We start from the raw sequence: 21,322 nt of genomic DNA, 5'->3' as shown, positions 1-21,322 counted from the left end.
TCTCCTTGCTCACACAACAATTTTCTTTTTCATTTGAAAATGGTCCGGGGCCAGGCGCGGTAGCTCACACCTGTAATCCTAGCACTTTGGAGGGGCCGAGGTGGGCGGATCACCTGAGGTCAGGAGTTCGAAACCAGCCTGGCCAACATGGTGAAACCCCATCTCTACTAAAAATACAAAAATTAGCCAGGTGTGGTGGCGCGTGCCTGTAATCATCCCAGCTACTTGGGAGGCTGAGGCAATCGCTAGAACCCGGGAGGTGGAGGTTGCAGTGAGCCAAGATAGTGCTACTGCACTCCAGCCTGGGTGACAGATCGAGACTTCATCTCAAAAAAAAAAAAGAAAGAAAATGCTCTGGGGGAACTTCTCATTCAACTCTTATTGAATAAGAGGGGGAGGATCCCGTATCTCCTACCCACCTACTTTTTTAGGGAATAATACATGTAGGTATGCTCTGGACGTGAGGCCATTCCTAACTGGGCTTGCCCTTTGGTGACATCCCAGGATCTGAGTCTGTGATCTGGTATAGCCTATTAGAAAGCCCCCAAAGTCTCCATGGAATGGCAACGGCCCATTGGACCAGCCCAACCAAGTTATACCTTACTTTCTCTAACTACAGGCTGCCTCCCCTGACATGGGAAGACAGACATCGAGATCTGCTGGGCCCACAGAAGCTCCAAGGGAAATCACAGAAATGCTTGCCTTATATATAAAACTGCTTTATTAAAAAGTCAGCTATTAGGAAAACAAAGCCCTTCCAAGGGTTCTATCAAAAAGTACAAATTTTAAATAAATGCATCAGAAAAATGGCAGCCAGATATACCAGCCACAGTCACAACTTCAAAGGCCTTGTGGGGAAGGAAGGGAGAATTAGGGAGGAGGTTCCGAGAACTCAAGGAAGAGGCTGGGCACAGGGGGTCTTTGGGTGCCTGCAGAGCTGGGTCCTGGAGCTACCAGGCAAGAACCCTGCTTCCGTTTTCCTTTCCTTGGAAAAATGTAAAGAACTGGCAGGTGTAGGAAATTTTGAGACTGGAGCAGAATGGCACAAAAGTCATTTATAAGGTATGATTGCTCACTCTAGTCCTGAGGCACATGGGGTGGATAAATGGGGGATCAGAGCCACAGGGTCCCTGGCTCTGGTCATGCTTGCCCCTGGCTGGTACCATCTCTGAGTATGGCCACAGGTTAAATTAAGGTAGACCAAGTGGACTGCATAATCCTGGCAGCCAGGGGTCTGGAGCCAGTCTTTAGATCAGATGTGTTGCTTCATTGGCAAACTGGTGTCTGCCCCCCAAGAGATCCCCCCAATGAGGAGCAGCAGGTCTCCTGCCTAGCCCTGTCCTCTGAGTCACTGTGGGTACCCACCCTGGACAAGAAACTTCTGAGGGCAGTGTCTGCCATCCAGGATCCTGAGAAGCCCCAAGCCCCAGAGCCAGAGTTTCTCCGAAAGACAGGCAGAAGCACAGGAAGCTGGCGTTGAAACCAGTCCCCACCAGCTGCTGGCCCCACACCCATGGTCACTGCTGACACGCCTCCTTGGTGACATTAGGCAGTGGGTAGGCAAAGAGGGAGAAGTCCAGGATATACTTAGGCAGCACATCCTGCAGCAGGGCCCGGGGGGCACTGCACAAGTGGTAATGCAGGCTTTCGGGGCTGGCTGGCCGGTACCAGGCCTGGCGAGCTGGAAATCGGACGTGGGGTGGTGCCCGTACCCACTCCAGCACCTGATTGGCATCAGCCTCCAGCCTCTCATAGGAGCCCACAAAGTCATAGTGCACGGCACAAGGCTGGCACAGGTGGTACACGGGCATCCAATGCTCATTCATGCGCTCAGGGTCCTCATCCACCAGATATCTCAGGAACTCGGGGAATGTGACATCGTCGCCTGCAGGGCTGGGCCCCGCTCCAGCCCTGTACCGCCTCACTATCTCAGCCCCATAGCGTTGCTGGTACTCTCGGATCTCGCCAAACTTGTTGCGGTAGGCAGAGAGGAGGCGTTCCAAGGGGTCCCGCACAAACAGGAACTTAAAGTAGTGCTGCAGGCGGTAGCGAATCTCCTCAGGCCGCAGGTCCGCCAGGAACACCAGGTCACTGCGGTGGTCCATCTTGAGGCGGACGTCCACGCTGTCCAGGACGCCTGCCAGCACCTTCATCACCCGCTTCCAGTTAGAGCAGGCCACCTTGGGGACGTAGCAGTAGAGGAAGCGGTAACGGTCACTTACGAGGATGTGGCGCAGCAGGGTGCGCCGCTGCCCCACCGGCAAGTCCCAGGGGTCCCGGGGCATGCCTGGCTGTCCGCACACCGCCCGCAGGGTCCTGTTCCGGACGTCCTGCCGCACTTGCAAGTCCGCGTCCCCAGCCCTGAGGGACAGGCCCCCAGGCTTGGGGGCTTTCCCGCGCCAGGCTGTGCCCTCGCGGCCGGGCGGGTGCAGGGGCAGGGGCTTCATCTCGGCCAGGATGCCCCGCTCGATCATGAGCAGCAGCCCGCTGGAGGCCACGATCACCGCGAACATCAGCATGGACGGCAGCAGCAGGGGCGGCCCCCCCAGCCCCGCGCGGGCCCTGCCCAGAGGGGCCCGCCTCAGCGCCCGGCCCAGGGGCTCGGCGCCATTTGGGGCCGCCAGCGGGGTCAGCGGGCGGGGGAACATGGTGCTCCCGGGGTGGGGGCCTGCGCGGGCCCTGCCGATCCGAGGGCGGCCTGGAAGGCGGGCTCGGGCTGGGGGCGGGAGGAGGGTCTGGGACCGGGGGGAGCTGGGGAGGGGAGGGCAGGGGACAGCCCTGGCGCGTGTAGGGGTGGCCGGCTCCCGGGCTGCGGCGCCGAAGCGGGCGGCGGGCGGCGGGCGCGGCGAGGGACCCGGGCCGGATGTCCCGCCCGGCCGCTCTCCACCCCCGGCCTCGCAGTGACACAGGCGCGGGGGCGGGCCCACGCCGGGGGCGGGGAGAGGGGCGGGCGCCCCTGCGGGGCGCGGGCTTGGGAGGGCGCACGCAGACCCCTACCCGGAAGAGGGCGCCTGAGTCAGGGCTACCCCTGTCCTCTGGGCTTGGGGACAAAAGCTCCTGAGACCTCGAAGGCAGAAAAGACTCGAGGCTGCTCTCGTGCAGCGTGTGTCCTCAGGGAAGTGGACAAGGGGGATTCGCCACAAACTCAGGCCTGTCCTAGCCCTTCCTCCAGCAACGGGTCTGGAGGCAGGGAGGCGGGCAGCGCTCTCTCCGAGTCCAGACATGCCGGAGGCTGGTCTTTCCAGCTGGAAGCGGAGCCCTCGGTGTGCTCCCCCTTGCCAACCTTAACTCCCTCCGTCCTGCAGGTCGTGGCCACTCCAGGAAGGAGAAGCAGAACTGTCAGACACTGACCAGTGTCTCCATGGTGACCCTTGTGTTTAGCAATACCTGGGGACTGACTACAGAGCTTGTCCACTGGGTAATGCTGAAATGTCTGGAAATGGAGTCTCCCCTCCTCTGCCTTCTCCTCATGAGGCAGTGGGATAACTGGGCACTCTGGGGAGGGTCTGACACATTGGTCCATCAGCTGCTGGTGTGGCCAACACACATTTGGAAGGGTGAGGAGCTGGGGGCACAAAACAGCAGGGAAACAGCACGTAGTCTCCTTGCCTGGAGCTAGATGTGTGCTCCATGGCACCAGGCTGGTCACTTGGGCAGACAGCAGACCCGAAGTGCTTTGGATGTCAGCAACCACCATTTCCCACTGGGAACCTGGCTCAGTAGCCAGACTTCGTCCAGCTATGTGCTTGCTGCCTGCAGAGCCAGCAAGCCTCTGAAGCAGCAGAGGAATATGATTAGAGCCCAAGTGTACTGAGGACAGCGCCCACTAAGTGTTTTGTATTCATTATCTCCTTTAGTTGTTGCAGCCACCCTGGCAGGGAGCTAGTGTGGACATTCCCTTTGTACAGCTGAAGTAACAGAGGCTCAGGGAAGATGTGACTCAGTATGGGTGGTTCTGAGTCTAAAACCTAAATTTCTAATCACAGCCCTTCAGAGATTAAAGGAGCATATCACGGAATGGCTAGAAGGGAGGAAGCAGCTGACTCGAGGGCAGACTGTACAGAGCAGGTGGTGGAAAATAGAAGATACCAGTGGGAGAATGGAGCTACCAGTGATCAGATGAATTCAGAAGGGTGAGGGGACTTGAGGGATGAGGTGATACTAGAGGGCTCACTGATGACCCCACAATCCCAGCAACAGGAAAAGCACACAGATGAGCCAGGGGAAGGAACGGTAAAGCCTTGCAGCCTTCCAGCTCTCCAGGGCAGGCTCTCCACATCTGATTGCCCCAGTGCATCTGCAGGCTACCACCTGTCCATTTGCTGCACCAGAAGTTTGCGTGAAGGTTCTGCCTTGTCTACGCTGCTCCTTGCTTCCAATAATCCTAAAGGTATACATTTCTGGTGATAGGATTTTCTATTAAAATCATATTTTCCAGTAAGTATGTCTTTTAAACCAGGAGAGGAAAAAAAGGCCTTAGACCTTTAAAAATCTTTTGATAATGTGGCCACGTGTGCTCCCTTCTGTGTTACAGGGTAGTTTTCTGTGTTAGCAGTCAGGGTGAGGCAGGGGGAGTCCTTGGGCCTGGTACTTATCTCCATACCAATTTCTTGTCTGTAAGATAAGGACAAGCTACCACTCGCCTCAAGGGAGTCTTGTGGACAGCACACTGAAGGCAGAGCTAGAAAAATCCATGGTGGTGTCTGTGCCACCAATAAATTCTGAAAAAATGTTCCTGCCCACATGCACCATGCCTTAGCAAAATGCAGAAGTGGACGGGGGGCGGGTGCTGTGGCTCCCAGGAACCTCTATGGCCTTAGAGCTGCCCCACCTGGAACATGGTCAACACTGAGGCTTCCAGGCTGGGACCAGGGCTGGGCTGAAGCAGGGGTCAGCTGGCCGCAGACCCTTGGCCCCATGATGTGACCTTCCTCAGCAAGCAAGAAGCACCAGCTGCAAGACACTGAGGCCCTAGGACAGTGCTGGCCAGTTACCCAAGGTGATGAGGAGGGATGCTTTTTTTTTCTTTTCTGAGACAGGATCTCACTCTGTCACCCAGGCTGCAGTGGTATGATCACGGCTCACTGCAGCCTCGTGCTCTTGGGCTCAAGCAATCCTCCTACCTTAGCCTCCTGACTGAGACTATAGGCATGCACTGACATGCCGGGCTAATTTTTAAATTTTTCGAGAGACATGGTCTATGTTGCATAGGCTGGTCTTAAACTCCTAGGCTCAAGTAACCCTCCTGCCTCTGCCTCCCAAAGCACTGGGATTACAGGCAGGAGCCACTGCATGAGGCCAGTGATAAGAAGGTATCTTTGCCATGTACCTACTTGGGGACCAATTTCCAGGTCACTGGTCAGGTGAGGGCTGGCAACTGAAGTATTTCACACAGACCTAAGCAGGCAGCTGTGGCCACCATGAAATCAAGAAGTCAACTCCAAGTTCCCAGTCCCTCTGTCTCCTTCCCTCACTCTCTTTTCCCCCTGCTTCCCTGCCCTCTTTGCTCATTGGCCTTGGTGAGCATCCATGCCACAGGGGTTAAGAGGGACCTCTGAAATAAGAATAGTGGGTCTCTCCACACCCACACACCAAAAGATGACAGGACACACAGGAAATGATCCTTTTCTAAATCAATACAATTTCTCAAATTTATTTTTTTCTTAAAGAAGTACTTCTAATCTCTGTCAAAAGGGAGGTGAGGAAAGGTCCTTCCTCCCTTGTAAACACTGAAATACAGATCTGGGAAACCAGTATCAACACACACAAAAAGTGCATTTTACAAAATATCAACTAAAATATATTTTACATGGATTATGCTTCCATTGAAATTCTACCAGCTGCATTTTCAGGTTCGAAAAAATATTTCCACATCTAAGAGATTTCAAAAGCATTTAAGTTCGGGGCAGCAAGACCCTACCTCCTGGGAGGAGGGCCTTGATCTCCTTTCCTGCTAGGTGAGGCTGGGCTCCTTGGCAGCAAGGGCCCAGAATGAGCAGGCTCCAAGGCTGGCTCTGCAGAGCCCCCACTGCCACTCTGCCAACCTCATTTACTGCCCCATCCTCCCAGACAGACACCTTCCTCCAAACAGCTTATTCAATATAAGGAGACCCAAGTCCCTTCCCTTCAGGTTTGGGATCAGGCTTCCCAAGCATAAATTCACCTCTGAAGCCTCCAGGCCTCACCCAAACCCAATGACCAATCAGGAGCAACTCATCTACTAAGGGACAGGGCATGGCAAGTTGGGGGAGCCCTCAGGGTTCATTTCCACCTCCCTCTGCAGCCCCTGCCCAGCTTTCCTCACCCAGTGCCACCTCCTAAGCCTGCTGGGTTCATCTGCCCCTCCTCCCTAAGGGAAGACCCAGGGCTGCAGTTCTCAGCCCCAGCCCCTGCCCCCAGGGATATGCCCTTGTGGAAGTGCTCAGCTAGCAGGTTCCCAGCGCCAGGCCCAAGCCACACTGCACTCCACTCCCTCTCCCACCATACTCCTCTTTGGTACAGATAGGAAATAACCAGGCTGCTCCAGCCCCCTCACAGAGTCTCAGGGCCAGGGCCAAGGCCTAGTCTCCACAAGGACAACAGGGGACTAAGCCTGCTAGTCTACTCTGGGGAGCAGCATGAGGTGAGAACAGGGCCTCTGGGCAAAAGGAACAAACTGAAAATGCAAGTCCTTAGCTCCTAGAGCAAGTGGCTGCAGCTCAGCAGGTCTGTGGACTGATACAGTGTTGATTCTTGCTAGGATGTAAATTAGTGCAATCTACAAAAGACTAGGGAAAGGGTGGCAGGGCAAGGGGAGCCACAGCACTCCTTTGGTTTGATTTCAGGTGGGTGTGGCTTGAAGAATCACGTGTGAAGTTCTGCAAGAGGTTTCCTGGAACCTCCATGTGTAAGGCAAGAGGAAAAATCTTCAACAAATCAGGTAGCAATTTTCCTTGCCCCCTGCCCCCAACCCTCTCCCAGCACCCATCTTCCCTCCCAGACATGACAAACCCCACAATCATCAGTTAACTTTCTGGGAAGCCAGACCCGCTGGGTGGCCGTCTCTGGGAGGTGGACAGGAGACTCCCACAAGTGGGCCACACCCATGACTGTGAGAGGTGGGTCAACTTGTCCCAGCACCAGTTGCTACTGCAGGGCAAAGGAGGAAAGCCAGAGAAAGGCCTCAAGTCTAGGAAGAGGAAGTCAATGCTCTGGAAGCCAGACTCTGGCTCTCTATGCCTCAAAGGAACAAGCTCAGAGCTGTGCTGGGATCTAGGAAAGCCTGGTCCCAGGCTGAAGGGGAAGCGGTGGGTCACAGTGGGTGAGGTAAAGCTGGCCCCCACTCCCCCTTTGAGGGCAAGGGGGAGGCTACAGAAGGGCCTGTTGGGTCTGGTTCCTGAAAGACCTTGCCCCTCCTTTCCGCCCCCACCCTCCTAGGGCCCCATTTCCCTCAGGCTTGGCCCAGTCTCAGAGAAGACTACTTTTCGGAAATCTCCACCCGGGGGAACCACAGAAGGTACCTTGGGCCAAGCTGAGAGTTCTGATGCTTTTCTTATACCCTGGCCTCCCCAGCTCCCTCCCCTGGAGCCCAGAACCCACAGGGGCCCCTGCCCTCCCCCCCAAGAAAACCACAGGCCAGCAAACTTAGGCCTCTGTGGCCCCCTAACCAAGTGCTGTGCTTCAAGCAGTGCCCGCTACCCCGAGCCCCACTTGCCCATGGGTAGCCCCAGCATGGGCATGAGGAGGCTACTGGGGGTTCTTAAGGATGCGCCCGTGGCGGAAGTCATAGACATGGCGGCAAAGGAACACCAGCTCAGGGTCCGTGTCCTCTGGCACTGTGCGGTGGGGTGGGGTGGAATAGTCTGCAGAGGGGGGAACCAGTGCTGTCTTTCGGCTGGGGAGGCCTTCACCTCGGCGCTTGGCCATGGCACAGAACCTGTAGAGAGATACCATTCACTGTCTTTACTCCAGCCACTTTTGCAGGAAGACCAATTCCTTCCCTACCCTACCCTACCCTACCCTACCCTACCCTACCCAGAGAGCTAGGCTATCCTAGCTCCCCAAGGGGTGGTACTGTCTCCACCCATCCCAGGGGTGATGTCTGCTCTGCCAACCACCAGGCTATCTTCTCTGTCACTGGAGAACCACACTTCCCAGGGCCTCCCTCCATTCGCCTGCCAATTCGCCTAAATTTTTTCCAAGAGCAGTAATGTTACCCCCCAACTCTGCTCCAACCATTCTACCTCAGTGTGGCAACACAATTTTTCTTCTTTCTTCCAAAAAATATCAGATGGTAGAGGCAAGCAATAAGGAAGTAAGTTCTGGGAGATTAGGCTCAGTGAGTAAGATCAGGTAGAGAGCAGAATGAGATCCTCTCGGGGAATTCCAAGCAGCCCCAAATATGCCTGGGGAGCCTGAGGGAAGAGGCCAGCCAGAGGGTGCAGGGAACCACCCACCTGCAGTACTCGGCAAAAGTCAGCACATAGCACTTCTCCTCAATGCAGGCCACACTGTTCTGGTCCTGATGTCGCGATGCAAACACTTCATTCTGCAAGGGCTCAAAGGGAGACAGGTGGAGGTTGTTACCAGGGCTGGAAAGCACCTCATTCCCAGAGCAAGGCAGACATTAACCCCTCTGCTGGGCCTGCTGACCTGAGATGACTCCAGCAAGCTTCCCTGGAAATTCAGCCTAAGTATGCCTCACCTACTGCCTCCAGGCATTCCTCCTGAGTCCCTTCTAGGTCCCCCCCTTCTCCAGAATAGCCAGGTATCTGCTCCAGCCCCTGATTGTCACTGACCTCCCAAACCCCAGCCCTGCCTAGCGTAGGAGAGGGGAAATGTTCTTCATCTTTCCAGTTAGATGGAAAGTCCCTGCAAGGGAAAGTGAAATAAAAGGTGAGCCCAGGGCACACACAGATGGCAGTCACCTCTTTTAGCACACAGCTTGGTGGAGAGCCTACGGGGTGTTAGGAGGAGTCTTTCCTCCCCTCCCCTCCCCTACTACAGAAAATACCAAAAGTGACCAGGTATGCAGCTCCACCTCACCTTTCCTGTTGCCAGGAGAACACATCCACTTGCTCCCATTGGCACCTGCTACCTCAAGGGTTCCCTTTCTGTTCCTCTTTTTAAGACAAAGGTTACTATTCCCTTTGAAACATGAATTGGGGCAGTGTTGGGAAAAGAGAATAAATCCTGGGCCCTTTCCCAGGTTCTCTGGAGTCCAAAGTGACAAGCGCAGGGATTTGACTACAGCCCATGGCTGCCCTCCCCCTACCACGTCTTAGTGCCATAACCTTTCCCTCTGTCTCTCCTGCCCTCCCTGACCCATCTGCCAGGCAGCTCACCTCGTGCATGCTGGGACTGCGGCCTCCCTGTAAGTGCTCAGGTCTGTAATACCACAGGAGGCTCATCATCAGCTCTCCTGGAGGGACAACACAGTGGTTATGGCTTGAACTGGCAACCTGAGTTACTTAGACAGGCAGAGAGGCTGGCTGGCTGCCCTGGAGGTTCATCCAACCTCAATCCTGCAGGCTCCGGCAACCCATGTCCCCTGCCCCAGGTCAAGCATTCAGAGGCCTGGAATGCTGTTAGGCATGGAGGGAGAAGGGGGAGAAGACACTGACAGGTGAGGTGGGGGGACAGGTGCCCAGGCTCTGCTGGCTGGAAAGGTTAATGAGCTGATCCAACCCAAGCTACAAGGTCACCCACAGCCCTCGACAGCAGACAGACCCCAGCCGAGTGGAAGGCAGACTCTGTGCCAGGAACACGGGGAGACTCATGCCAGGTCAAACTCCAGGCAGGGGCCAATCTGGGGCCTACAGTTCTGCTGAAGGCAGCTGCCCCTTGGGTCCCCAGCCAGAGGGAGAGGTACCTGACTCGGGGTTCTCCCAGAGGGCAGAGATCTTGGCCACATAAGGTGTGGAGGTCTTTCGTGGGCCTGACTTGAGAAGGACGGTGTCCCGGACTCGGATTGTCTCCCCATGCCGCTCTACCGCCTGGTAGCTCTTTCGGATGGCTGGTTCCGGCTCATCCTAGGCAAGAAACCAATGACACAAATAGGCTTGCAGTGCCACACTCAGAGTAAGGACAGAGAGAGGGAATGACATCCTTTCCACGATTTCCTCAAGGTAGTCAAACCACTACCTTGGTTTTGTCAAACCACTATCCTTTTTTGGATGGGGCTGGGGAATTCTCATGGTTGGAGAAAGGATGAGAAAAGGGAATAGGGGTGGAAAAGTGGCCTGAAGCTTCTGGGGCTGAGCTCTGACCACCATACCCTTGACAGCTGACTCTCACTCCAAGACCCCCAGTGCTGGGTAAGTGCTCATGCTTCCTAATGGAACAAGTCTCGGTCTGAACCCTTAAACCACTGTTATAAGGGGCACAGCCTTTGATAAATTATTTAAAGTATTGCTAAGCCTCAGCTTCCACATCTGTAAAATGGGATTAATTATAGGAAGATGGGATATATACCACACAGGGTAGTCGTGAGGATTAAAGGGCATAATACTTACAAAATGCTTAGCTCAGTTCTGGCATCTAAGAAGTGCTCAATAAATTTTATGTATTTATGTATTTATTTATTTTTAGAGACACGGTCTCACTCTGTCACCCAGGCTGGAATGCAGTGGTGCAATCATAGTTCATTGCAGCCTCAACCTCCTGGACTCAAGTGATCCTCCTGCCTCAGCCTCTCAAGTAGCTGGGACTACAGATGCATGCTACCATGCCTGCCTAATTAAAAAAATTTTTTTTCTGTAGAGACAGGATCTTGCTATGTTGACCAGGTTGGTCTTGAACTCCTGAGCTCAAACAATCCTCCAGCATCAGCCTCTGAAAGCTCTGGGATTATATGCATGAGCCACCTTGCCCAGCCTCAATAAATTTTAGTTAATATTCTTTTTGTTTTTAATTAATTAATTAATTTTAAAAGCCAGGGTCTCTCTGTCACCCAGACTGGAGTGAAGTGGTGCAATCAGCTCACTGCAGCCTTGAACTCCTGGACCTAAGCAATCCTCCCACTTCAGCCTCCTGGTGCACACCACCATGCCTGGCTAACTAATGTTTTTACTTTGTAGAGATGAGGTCTATATTGCTCAGGCTCGTCTTGAACTCCTGGCCTCATGCGATCTTACCACCTCCACCACCTAAAGTACTGGGATTACAGATGTGAGCCACCGCACTTGGCCTCTTTTCATCATCTGAGATGTTCTCTGTGTCACTAATTTTCTCTGCCCATTCCAACGCCCCCTATATAGACTTATCCAGAAAAGTTCTCCATTGAGTCCTCCACTTTACAATCCAGGGTGTAAGGGACAGAGTGAGCAGGGAGGGGAGGGGAAGACACTCACCGAGATGGCAGCCACCAGCTATGACTGTGTGTCTCATGACCTCCCTGGGGTGTCTGGTACAGCATCAGTAGGGGGCTAGGGAAGCAAGCTGGGTGGGCCAGCATGACTGGTTCCTGGGGTACAAGTAAACTGGAGTCCCTTGTCAGCTCTCAGAGTAGCTAGAACCAGGTGCTTCTAGCACCTACCTCACTGCAGGTCATGTGTCCCCACTGCCTCCCTCCCTCTCGTCATCAGCTAAGAGCTAGCACTTACCAAGACATACACAGCCTTCTCACACGCAGCCCCAACAGGTACCCAGCCATTAGTGCGGCGGCGACGGCGGCGGCGAGGGCGTGGGCGCTGGACACGTGGCTGCTTGGGGTGGCTAGGCCTGCGGGCAGCCTTGCTCCTTGCAGTGTGCCTGCAGCTGGAGCCTGTGCGCAGACCTGACTTAGAACCGCTGGGAGGTTTGGCGCTCTGAGGGCACGCACGGGCTACTGTCTGGGGCTCCGAGGTGGGAGTCTGAAGATGGGGGACGGGCTCTGCTGCAGGTGGCACACTGGGTACAGGGCACCCCAGGAGTGGGTGGGCGGGTGAGGCTGGGTGGCCAGCTTCCGGGAGAGGAAATTCCAACTGGCCCAGGGATCTGCAGCCTTCTAGGAAAGGGAGAGAGTGGTCAGGACAGGACAAGCAGTGACCCCCATCACCCATCTGCTTTCAGAGCCTGCTCCTGTCTTAATTCTAACTGTGCAACCAAAGGCCACTGAGGTGGCCGATGGGATCAGAGGCCTTTTTATGGTGGACTGTCAGAGTGACTCTCTAAGGGGACAGGGGTGTTTCCTGATCTTGGAGATTGGCCATCTCCCCTTTTAGTCTGAAAGAGAGGTGGCTGGAACATCCTTTTTAACTCCGAACTTTTTTTTTTTTTTTTTTTTGAGACAGAGTCTCGCTCTGTTGCCCAGGCTAGAGTGCAGTGGTGCTATCTTGGCTCACTGCAACCTCTGCCTCTCGGGTTCAAGCATTTCTCCTGCCTCAGCCTCCTGAGTAGCTGGGATTACAGGTGCCCACCACCACACCCAGCTAATTTTTTTGTATGTTTAGTAGAGATAGGGTTTCACCATGTTAGACAGGCTGGTCTCAACCTACTGAGCTCAGGCAATCTGCCCGCCTCAGCCTCCCAAAGTGCTAGGATTACAGGCATGAGCCGCCGCGCCTGGCCCTGATATTAATTTTCTAAGGCTTTCATAATGCTTGGGAATAGGGGTTCGAGAATCAGCCTGGGTTCTGCCACTTACTAGCCATGTGACTTCAGGCAAGTCACTCTGCCCCTCAGAGCAACTGGCTGGTTTTCTTACGAACACATTAACTCATTTCATCCTTACAAAAACCCTATGAGATAGGTATCATTACCCCCATTTTATAGTTAAGAAAACTGAGACACAGAGCAGTTACTGACTCGCCCGTAGTCACATGGCTAGGGAAGTGGGGGAGAACATTTCACTCCAGGCAGTCTGGCTTCGGAGTCTGTGCTCAATTACATGCCAAGCAGCCTCCCATATGTAAAGCACTCAGAACAGTGCCTGGTACATGGTGTTTACTGGTGTCCTTATTATTAGGGAGAGGGGATAAGGGTCTAGACTTGGGGAATGGCACAAAAAAAGAAGGAAAACCCCAAGCAGCAGCCTGTTCTCATGTCATAAGAACTCTAACTCAAGCCACAACCTGGAACAACCAGTCTGGCCAGGGCCAACTGGTCTATAAAGTTGTTTTATAGACCCCTACAAGAAAGGATGTCAGGGGAAGGGAGATCTGGAAGGTCCAGCCCTCACCTCCCCAGCAGCAGGGCAGACCTGCTGGCCAGCATGTTTCATTTCCACCCAGGAGGCAGGCAGGGAGCCTGAAGAGGCAGGTGAGGATACCTCTGCCATTTTAGGGAAGAGAAATGATTCTGGGAGTGTCTCAACAGCCGGAGCATGGGCCTCTCAGGTGTCTGGGTCTTGTCAGGCAGGCAGACACCAAAGCTGTGGGCCCTGATCGCATTCCATCCATGTCAGGGAACTCTGCTTGTCTGTTCTCATGGTGTACCCTCTCTATCCACACCCAGCAAAGTGATGCTCAGTCTGGGCACTTCTCTTTCAATGCCTCTATAGCCAGGGCAAAGCTGCCCTGTGCAATAGGTACCACCTACTGAGCCTGGTACCTACCACCTTTCCCATGAATGCTGAACTTGCCCAGCATGCAGAGAGTACTGGTTTCTAGAAACTAGGGAATTCTAGCTTTCCTCAAGGAGGGTAGAAGGGCCGTGAGAACAATTTGGTAAAAGTCCTAATTCCAATATCTAACCTGCTCTTCAGAGTCTAAGAATGGGTATCCCAATGAGGGGAGAAGAGAGGCCTTCCTGTGGCCTGTACCACTGCAATGCTACCTAACTGCCAGGCCAAGAATCTCCAAAGGTAGCCTGGGCAGAGCAAGGCTGTCCAGAGCTATACGGGCCCTGTTCTTGGGAATGCTCCTCGGCTTGGGGCACAGACTACGGGAGTTCTCACTTCTGAAAGCCCCCTACCTTCCAGTTAGCAGCCAGACCCCAAGGGAGACCCCTGCTCAGATCAACAGCCCAACTTCCTGGGATGCCATGTCTCCGAGACTCCCCAGTACATCTTGGGCCCAGGAAGCCTCACCTGCTGCAAAAGGCATTTTGTATGGGCAGCCGCCACAGGTAGTGCCAGCATGGGTAACAGACAGGGGCAACACTCCGCAGATGCTGTAGCCATTCACTCCAGTGTCCTCGCTAGAGCAGTAGGGAGAGGAGCCCCAGGGAGGGTGCTGGAAAGGGGTGCCTGAGGGCACTGAGCTCGGAGCTAAGAGGAGCCCCTCCTCGTGAGGTGCAGCCACTGGGGACAGCTTGCCCTCAGGAAGCATGGGGCAGGGTGAGTAGCCCCCACACTGCAGCCCCTCTTGGCCACAGTACAGGTAGAAGCTGCCTAGTGCAGTGAGCTCAGGCCCAACACACAGGCCATTGTAGTCGGCGGGGTTGCCAGGCATCGGCAGCGGCGACAGCTGAGGTGTGGGGAAAGAGGGCTGATGCAGTTCCTGCTTAGGGGCAGGTGACTCCTCGCCTGGGCGCCCAGGCTCCGGCTTCAGAGCCGCCTGTCCACCCATCAGCAGGGGCAGGTGAGGGCGCAGCCCCAAAGGGCTCTCCAGAGCCTTGCTCAGGGGCTGATGAGATGGCTGGACGGATGGCCCACAAGGAGTTGCAGATGGCCATGGCTCATCAGGGCAGCCTTGCCAGCCAGGTGGGCCTGCAGCCTCCCCAGAGCTGGCCCCCTGCCAAGCCTTGGGATAGTTCTTGCCATTGACCTTCGGCCACTTTGGCCTCGGGGCCTTGGGTGCTGGGGGCTCAGTGGAGCGCCCATCTACTTCTGCATGGGCACGAGGCAGCCGCAGGGGTAGCTCCCGCTCCTGGCTCAGTTTTAGGAAAGCAGCTGCGTTCAGGCTAGCCAGTCTCTTGGGAGCTGGGTCTCCATCTCGGCGGGGACCTTCATCTGGTGCTGGCTCTGGAGACAGGTCCCGACTTCCTCCTCCAAGATCCCCCAGCCGGGGCCGCTTCTTGGAGGAGGACCAGCCCCCAGTAGCACGGTCACGGTCACGGCTGCGGTGGGGATCCCCCGCTCGACTGCGGCGGGTGCCTGCCAGGCTGCTGGTGTCCTCTCGCTCCAGCAGCAGGTTATTGAGAGCTTCGGCATTGAGGGAGGCCAGGCGCCGCTTGCGGGGCTGGGCAAGGCCAGGGTCTTCACTGGATGGGGCCGGGCTGGGGGGCTTGGGCAGGTCAGGCGGTAGCTCATCAGCCTCATCTGCACTCCGGGGACCGGCCACATTCTCCAGGCGAGTCAGCAGCACTTTGCAGGCCTTGGGCTTCTCAGGAACCAATGGGCGCTTACGAAGTGGGTAGTTCTTGCGGCGCCCTGTGAGGTGACCTGGGCTCTCGGGCATGCCTGGCTCCACACCCTCAACCCCCTGCTCCATGTTGCTGTCTTCCATCTGCAGGGGCTCTCGGCGGCCAGTGAGGCCCGAACTCAGCATGGGAAGGGACTTTCTCCGAGTGTGTGTCATGGAGTACTTCCAACCTGCAGGACAGAAGGTGGGCAATGAGAGAAGCCCTCTCTGGCCTGCTCCTGCCTGCTTTCTCTCCCACTGCAGCCTACCCAGCCCCAGGTGCAGTGATTCTGGCCTACAACTACCCTGGCTCCAGTATGGATTTTCCCGGGACTCCCTTTCCAGAGTGTGAAGGTGCAGTGGAATCAAGCTACCAGCAGCTGTGCAAGGACTGGTTCCTCCTCTTTACTTTTAGCCTAGGGTATCTCTGAACTAAGCCCCTGAAGAGCCTAGGGAGCAAGGCAGACCCCAGGGACAGGGGATGGATAGGAAGAGCTGGTGGCAAAGATCTTTGTTCTCTCCCCCTGTCCTTCTCTCACTAGATACTCATCACAGGATAGGAAGAGGCTCTGAACACAGTGCCTCCCAAGATGGGGGACTGGGTGGTAGAAGTCCATTTATTCTTTCTTCTTTTTTTTTTTTTTTTTTTTTTTTGAGAGACGGAGTCTCGCTGGAGTGCATTGGTGAGATCTTGGCTCACTGCAAGCTCCACCTCCCAGGTTCACGCCATTCTCCTGCCTCAGCCTCTCGGGTAGCTGGGACTACAGGTGCCTGCCACCACGCCCCGCTAAATTTTCTTTTGTATTTTTAGTAGAGAGGGGGTTTCACCGTGTTAGCCAGGGTGGTCTCGATCTCCTGACCTCGTGATCTGCCCGCCTTGGCCTCCCAAAGTGCTGGGATTACAGGCATGAGCCACTGCCCCCGGCCAGGAGTCCATCTATTCTTCCAAAAGTATAACCAAGGCATTAACAACCCCTCCCCAAACGCAGGGCTTCTGAGGTTGGCCACAGGAGGACAAGAAGACAGACAGTGAAGAGCTGAGATGGGGAACCTGCCTGCTGGGCCATGAAGGCAAAGTTCAGTCTCTGAGGACTCCTCCCCTGGCACATAAAGCAAGACTGCCACAACCTGGGTCTAGCTGGAAAAGCTCTATCAAGGGTGAAGGCCTGGCTTTGAGGGGCCTATGGTGGAGAAGTTTTAGCTTTGAGGGGCCCATGGTGGAGAGGTCTCAGCTTTGAGGGGCCCATGGTGGAGAAGTCTCATTTGAACTTTGGTTCAAATTCCAGGCAAGAGCAGCCCAAAGGGTGCCAGTACCCAGGGCAAGGGTAACAGTAAGGCCAGGATCAGCATATTCCTGAGGGTAGAGAAAACCCAGGGACTGTGCGTAGACCTGCCATACAGCTTTAAACCCCTGCCGGCCACAAACAGTTAGGAAAAGAAAGTATCAAAGAGAAGCACTAACACAGGAGACAAATGAGCTGCCTTGTTAGTCGTGCTCGGTTCTCCCTCTTTGTAGGCAGGGGCAGGACGCAAGGAGGTGGGGGAAGCCCAGAGCCCCTGACAGAAAATGCATATGACCAGGCATCATCCCCTAACTTTGCTTGGCAAAACACTCCAACATACACCTGCGGCAGCCTGGGCCCCAGTTCTGAGTGAGAGGCCAGAGCTGGCTGTGCACTGGAAGCTGGCATGGCCAAGACAATGAAGAACTGCAGAGGGCGGTGGTCAGAGACTACGGAGCTGTTTACTTCCTACCACTCAACCCAAAGCACAGGGGCTGGCAAGTAAGGTGCCAGACAAGTTCTGTCCCTCACCAGGTACTCCTGTGACCCATCCCCACCCAGCAGGCCCAGGTTTTTCAGCTTAATTTCCCCACTGCTATTGCTGTTCACACTCATTCTACAGAGGAACTGAGAGCAGTCCCTGCTGGGCCAGGATTTAACCCTGAAAGTCTCAAGCCTGAGGGCTCCCAGGGATTCCTGAATCTTTCCCTGTTAGCTCCCATGGCCTTGGGCCAGTGGGTGGGGTCACTGGACACCTCCTCTCCAGAGACATGCTGCATTAATTGAGAAAGAGTGCTCAGAAAACCAGGCTGAGGGTGGTGTGGGCAACCTTCACCCCTGAGAAAGGACACGGAAAACTGGAAAGGAGAGGCAGCGTGCCAGGCTTTGCTCTGGCCACGTGCGGGGACTTGCCACTGCTCAGAGACCAGGCCCCGGGCAAGACAGAGTCACAGAAGGCAAACCCATTCATTCCTGAAGCACAGACGGAGAGCTCCTAAAAAATCCCAGGCAAGTCTCTTTCCTGCTTCTAATCAGGGTGACCACCCGTCCCTGTCTGCTCAGCAGGCTTATTGGCAATGCCGGGCGTGGTGGCTCATGCCCATAATCCCCACACTTTGGGAGGCCCAGGCGGATGGATCATGATGTCAGGAGATCAAGACCATCCTGGCTAATACAGTGAAACCCTGTCTCTAATAAAAATACCAAAAAAAAAAATTTAGCCAGGCGTGCTGGCATGAGCCTGTAGTCCCAGCTACTTGGGAGGCTGAAGCAGGAGAATCACTTGAACCCAGGAGGTGGAGGTTGCAGTGAGCCAAGATCTTGCCACTGCACTCCAGCCTGGGCAACAGAATGAGACTCCATCTCAAAACAACAACAACATCCCATTTCTTATAACCCACAGGCCCTTCTCTCGTATCCAGGCACCCCTGTGCTGGAGGTGGAGGAGCATGCAACGAGAAGCAGCAGAAGCACATCAGTATTTCCTAGGGAGCCCAGGTCCAGCCCTCCCCAACTCCCAAATGGCCTGGAGATGATGGATAAGTGAACAGACCATGCATTTGAGCACGGGCCAAAGCCCCTCAACAGGCCCCAAGTTACCAGAGAGGCTGGGCCTGGGAACGGCTGGGAGCCAAGGTGGAGATCACCTGGGCTTGTCGTCTTTGAGGATAAGGACACAGTACAGAGTAAGGAGAAGGCGGCTGGGAAAGACAGCACAGGGAGGTGCTGTCAGGCCTGGCTACTGGAAGCGTTCTTAGCAGGGGGATGATTGGCCACCCCTGACCTCCAGCTGGCTGGGAGACTGGCTGCATGGGCAGATGGTCCTCAGATCTTTGGATAGTTGTCCCCACTCAGTCTTCCCCTCTCAACACACAGAAGTCCCAAGCAGAGAGAGGTGGGAAGGGAGTCAGTGCCTTGACTACACAGCTTCCACTTTCAGGAGTCTGAGCCCAGAACCTTTGAGAATCTGTTCCCTGTGGACTAATCTTGCTCTTTAACCTCTCATTCAGCTTTCCAGTCCCTCAGGGACACCCACTACTCCCCTGGGGGGTAGGGTGCTGACGATCCCAGGAAGCCTCTGAATCACAGGGTGCGAGTCACATTTCCAAATCGAGCAGAACAGCCTCCTGCTAGCCTCCCTAAAATCTGCCAAATCCCCTGTCACTCGCTAAAAACACCCAAGGCCATCAAAAGCACATCGCAAAACAGCTCCTAGCTTTCCTATGGTGCAAAGTCCAGCCACTCAGCATCTTAAGGAGAGGCTGGGGTCTCTGCTGCCTGCCTCTTGCTGCACTCCATTCTGGGGAGAGCATGTGTGAGACATGCTTTGAAGTCAGACGAAGAAGCAAGAAGCTCGGCTGCAACTTTTTCCCTGGGGTGGGGCTGGGTGGAGGGGCTACAAGCCTGCCAGGGCCCCTCCAAACCACAAGGGATGGCCCACCTACAGGGCTGGTTGGGGAGAGGGGATCCCAGCAAAGTAGTAGGCTTGGTTCCCCTCTCCCAGCCCCACCAATCCTCCTGCTGCCCCTCCCACTTACGCACTAGCCACCCAGAAACTTTCAACCACTGCTAGGGCACAAGGTGCGCTGGGTTCTCTCAGCACTATCCCCTCCTCTCTGGGAAGCTCTGTCCTCCCAGACATGGGTGGTCCATGCCCTCTTGGGAAGGTCTCTAGGAGGGATTCCCAGAGTACTTTCTTGACACTAAAAGATGTCAAGAAAGCTCTCACTGGAGAAAACCAGTCTGATTGTCCCCAGCTCTGACACAGCTGCCAGGAAGGATAGTGGCTGGCTGGTGGACATCCAGGCCAAAGACCCAGAGAACCACAGGTTGAATCCCAAATCCTCAGAAGTGTACTCTAAAGACAGTAAACAGGCCACCTTCACCTCAGGGGCATCAGGATCTCAAAATCGAGGGGGAGGTCAGGCCCAGCTAAACTGTCACAGTAGGGTCTGAGTGTAGTCATCTCCACAGAAGCAGAAAGGGACAGACAGATGCCCTGCTCTGGCCCTCAAGCTGCAGCAGCACCATACACCAACTCCACCAGCACGAGCAGAGCACAACCAAGGTGCTTCATGCCGGGCTGAAGGTTCAAGGGAGAGTCAGAGGCCCAGGGGAGCACGGGGTGCTGGCACTGCTCTGGGGAAACAAGGGTGAGGGCCTGGAAGGGCAGGTCACAGCCCAGATCACTCCCACAAGCAGAGGCTGCCTGGGGCAGGAAGTGGCCCTCAGTTGTGGTTGCTGCTCTCCCCTTACCCACCCAGCTCTGGGTTGCACCCCGCACACCATCCTGAGGGTTTCAGGACTACACTTTAAATTTTGCTTTTCAGGCTTCTTTGGTTTTTCTTTTTTGTTTTTTGTTTTTGTCTGAGACAGGGTTTTGCTTTGTTGCTCAGGCTGGAGTGCAGTGGCGCAATCATGGATCATGGCAGCCTCGAACTCCCAGACTCAAGTGATCCTTCCACCTCAGCCTCCCGAGTAACTGAGACTATAAGCGCGTGACACCATGCCCAGGTAATTTGGTAGAGACAGGCTGCAGGGGGCGGGGGGGGCCGGGGGTAGAGGGCCTCACTATGTTGTCCAGGCTGGTCTCAAACTCCTAGGCTCAAGTAATCCTTCCACCTTGGCCTCCCACAGTGCTGGGATTACAGGCATAAGCCACCATACCCAGCCCGGTTTATTTTTAATGAGAGGGAGGGATTCAGGGGAGCCTTAGATAAGGGTAGATCAGGTCATCTGGGTGAGGGCTGGGAAGGACCCTGCCCCATTAGAAGCCACCTCCTTCCAATTACAGCTAAAACCACAACTGGAGCTGAGTTAAGCATTGTCCTCCTCTGCATTCTCTCTTGGAATAACCCCTCCCATCCATGAAAGGAATAAAACACTTGTCAAGAGAACTGAATTTCTTGAATCATCTATCAGAGAAGAAATGTGGCAAGAGCACAAAACTAGGCTCCTTTTCACTTAAAGTTAGTTGCTGTTACTTTATGGAGAAACAGGTGAAGCTGCTGAAATTCTTATGGTAAAGCCAGGTAAAGACACAGCTGGTAGTGAATCTCTTAAAGAGCTGGTACAGCAGAAAGAACCAAAGCATTGAGTCAGGCAGACCTAGATTTAAATGCTCTGTCCCTCCTGAGCAATGTATTTAGCTTTTCCAAACTCCAGATCCCTCATCTAAGATGGATATACCAAAAAGAGTCTTCCTTAGGAGCGGTGGTAAGCAGAGGCAGGCAGGCCAACCTCCCCCATCCTTCCAACCCGACAGAGGAGGGCAGCTGGCCCTGGCTGGCCATTCCCCACAGCAGGAGCTCGGGACAGATTCCTCCTACCCCAGTGAGAAATCTGAAAACCCAAGCTTGCACCTGAACTTTGCTCTGCCACTATTCCACTAAAAACACCTAAGTGCCCACCCCAAGGAAAGATAATGATGATGACACTCCTTTTCCCTTGCAGGACCCAGTGTGGGGTGAGTTGTGGGGGGTTCAGTTTACAACTCAGCAAGAGGGCCGGGTGTAGTCATCTCCACAGAAGCAGAAAGGGACAGACAGATGCCCTGCTCTGGCCCTCAAGCTGCAGCAGCACCATACACCAACTCCACCAGCACGAGCAGAGCACAACCAAGGTGCTTCATGCCGGGCTGAAGGTTCAAGGGAGAGTCAGAGGCCCAGGGGAGCACGGGGTGCTGGCACTGCTCTGGGGAAACAAGGGTGAGGGCCTGGAAGGGCAGGTCACAGCCCAGATCACTCCCACAAGCAGAGGCTGCCTGGGGCAGGAAGTGGCCCTCAGTTGTGGGCCACA

At 54.9% G+C, this 21,322-nt stretch overlaps 2 protein-coding genes across 9 annotated transcripts in view; both read right to left on the bottom strand.

The window, feature by feature from the left end:
* Positions 1 to 703: 703 nt before the first annotated feature.
* On the bottom strand, positions 704 to 2,905 carry CHST14 (carbohydrate sulfotransferase 14). Its single transcript, XM_004055980.5, has one exon. It carries the CDS (start codon positions 2,646 to 2,648, stop codon positions 1,518 to 1,520), a length of 1,131 nt encoding a protein of 376 aa, XP_004056028.2. The 5' UTR covers positions 2,649 to 2,905; the 3' UTR covers positions 704 to 1,517.
* Positions 2,906 to 5,618: 2,713 nt separating this feature from the next.
* Positions 5,619 to 21,322, bottom strand: part of BAHD1 (bromo adjacent homology domain containing 1) — a 30,993-nt gene continuing 15,289 nt past the window's right edge. For 3 of the 8 annotated variants that reach the window (XM_055363380.2, XM_031002385.3, XM_031002384.3), the window contains 6 exons: positions 13,988 to 15,433; positions 11,583 to 11,965; positions 9,851 to 10,010; positions 9,324 to 9,400; positions 8,436 to 8,536; positions 5,619 to 7,915 (listed from right to left, as the gene is read on the bottom strand). In XM_055363380.2, coding sequence (XP_055219355.1) covers positions 7,726 to 7,915; positions 8,436 to 8,536; positions 9,324 to 9,400; positions 9,851 to 10,010; positions 11,583 to 11,965; positions 13,988 to 15,419 — 2,343 coding nt within the window. In that variant the 5' untranslated portion in view covers positions 15,420 to 15,433 and the 3' untranslated portion in view covers positions 5,619 to 7,725. The remainder of the gene's footprint in view (positions 7,916 to 8,435; positions 8,537 to 9,323; positions 9,401 to 9,850; positions 10,011 to 11,582; positions 11,966 to 13,987; positions 15,434 to 21,322) is intronic. The other 5 variants (XM_031002388.3, XM_055363381.2, XM_055363383.2 and 2 more) reach the window with 3 other exon arrangements.

The sequence above is a fragment of the Gorilla gorilla genome, chromosome 16 (genome assembly GCF_029281585.2).
Source record: "Gorilla gorilla gorilla isolate KB3781 chromosome 16, NHGRI_mGorGor1-v2.1_pri, whole genome shotgun sequence".
Classification (NCBI taxonomy): domain Eukaryota; kingdom Metazoa; phylum Chordata; class Mammalia; order Primates; family Hominidae; genus Gorilla; species Gorilla gorilla.
This window is presented reverse-complemented; position numbering and strand designations above follow the sequence as displayed.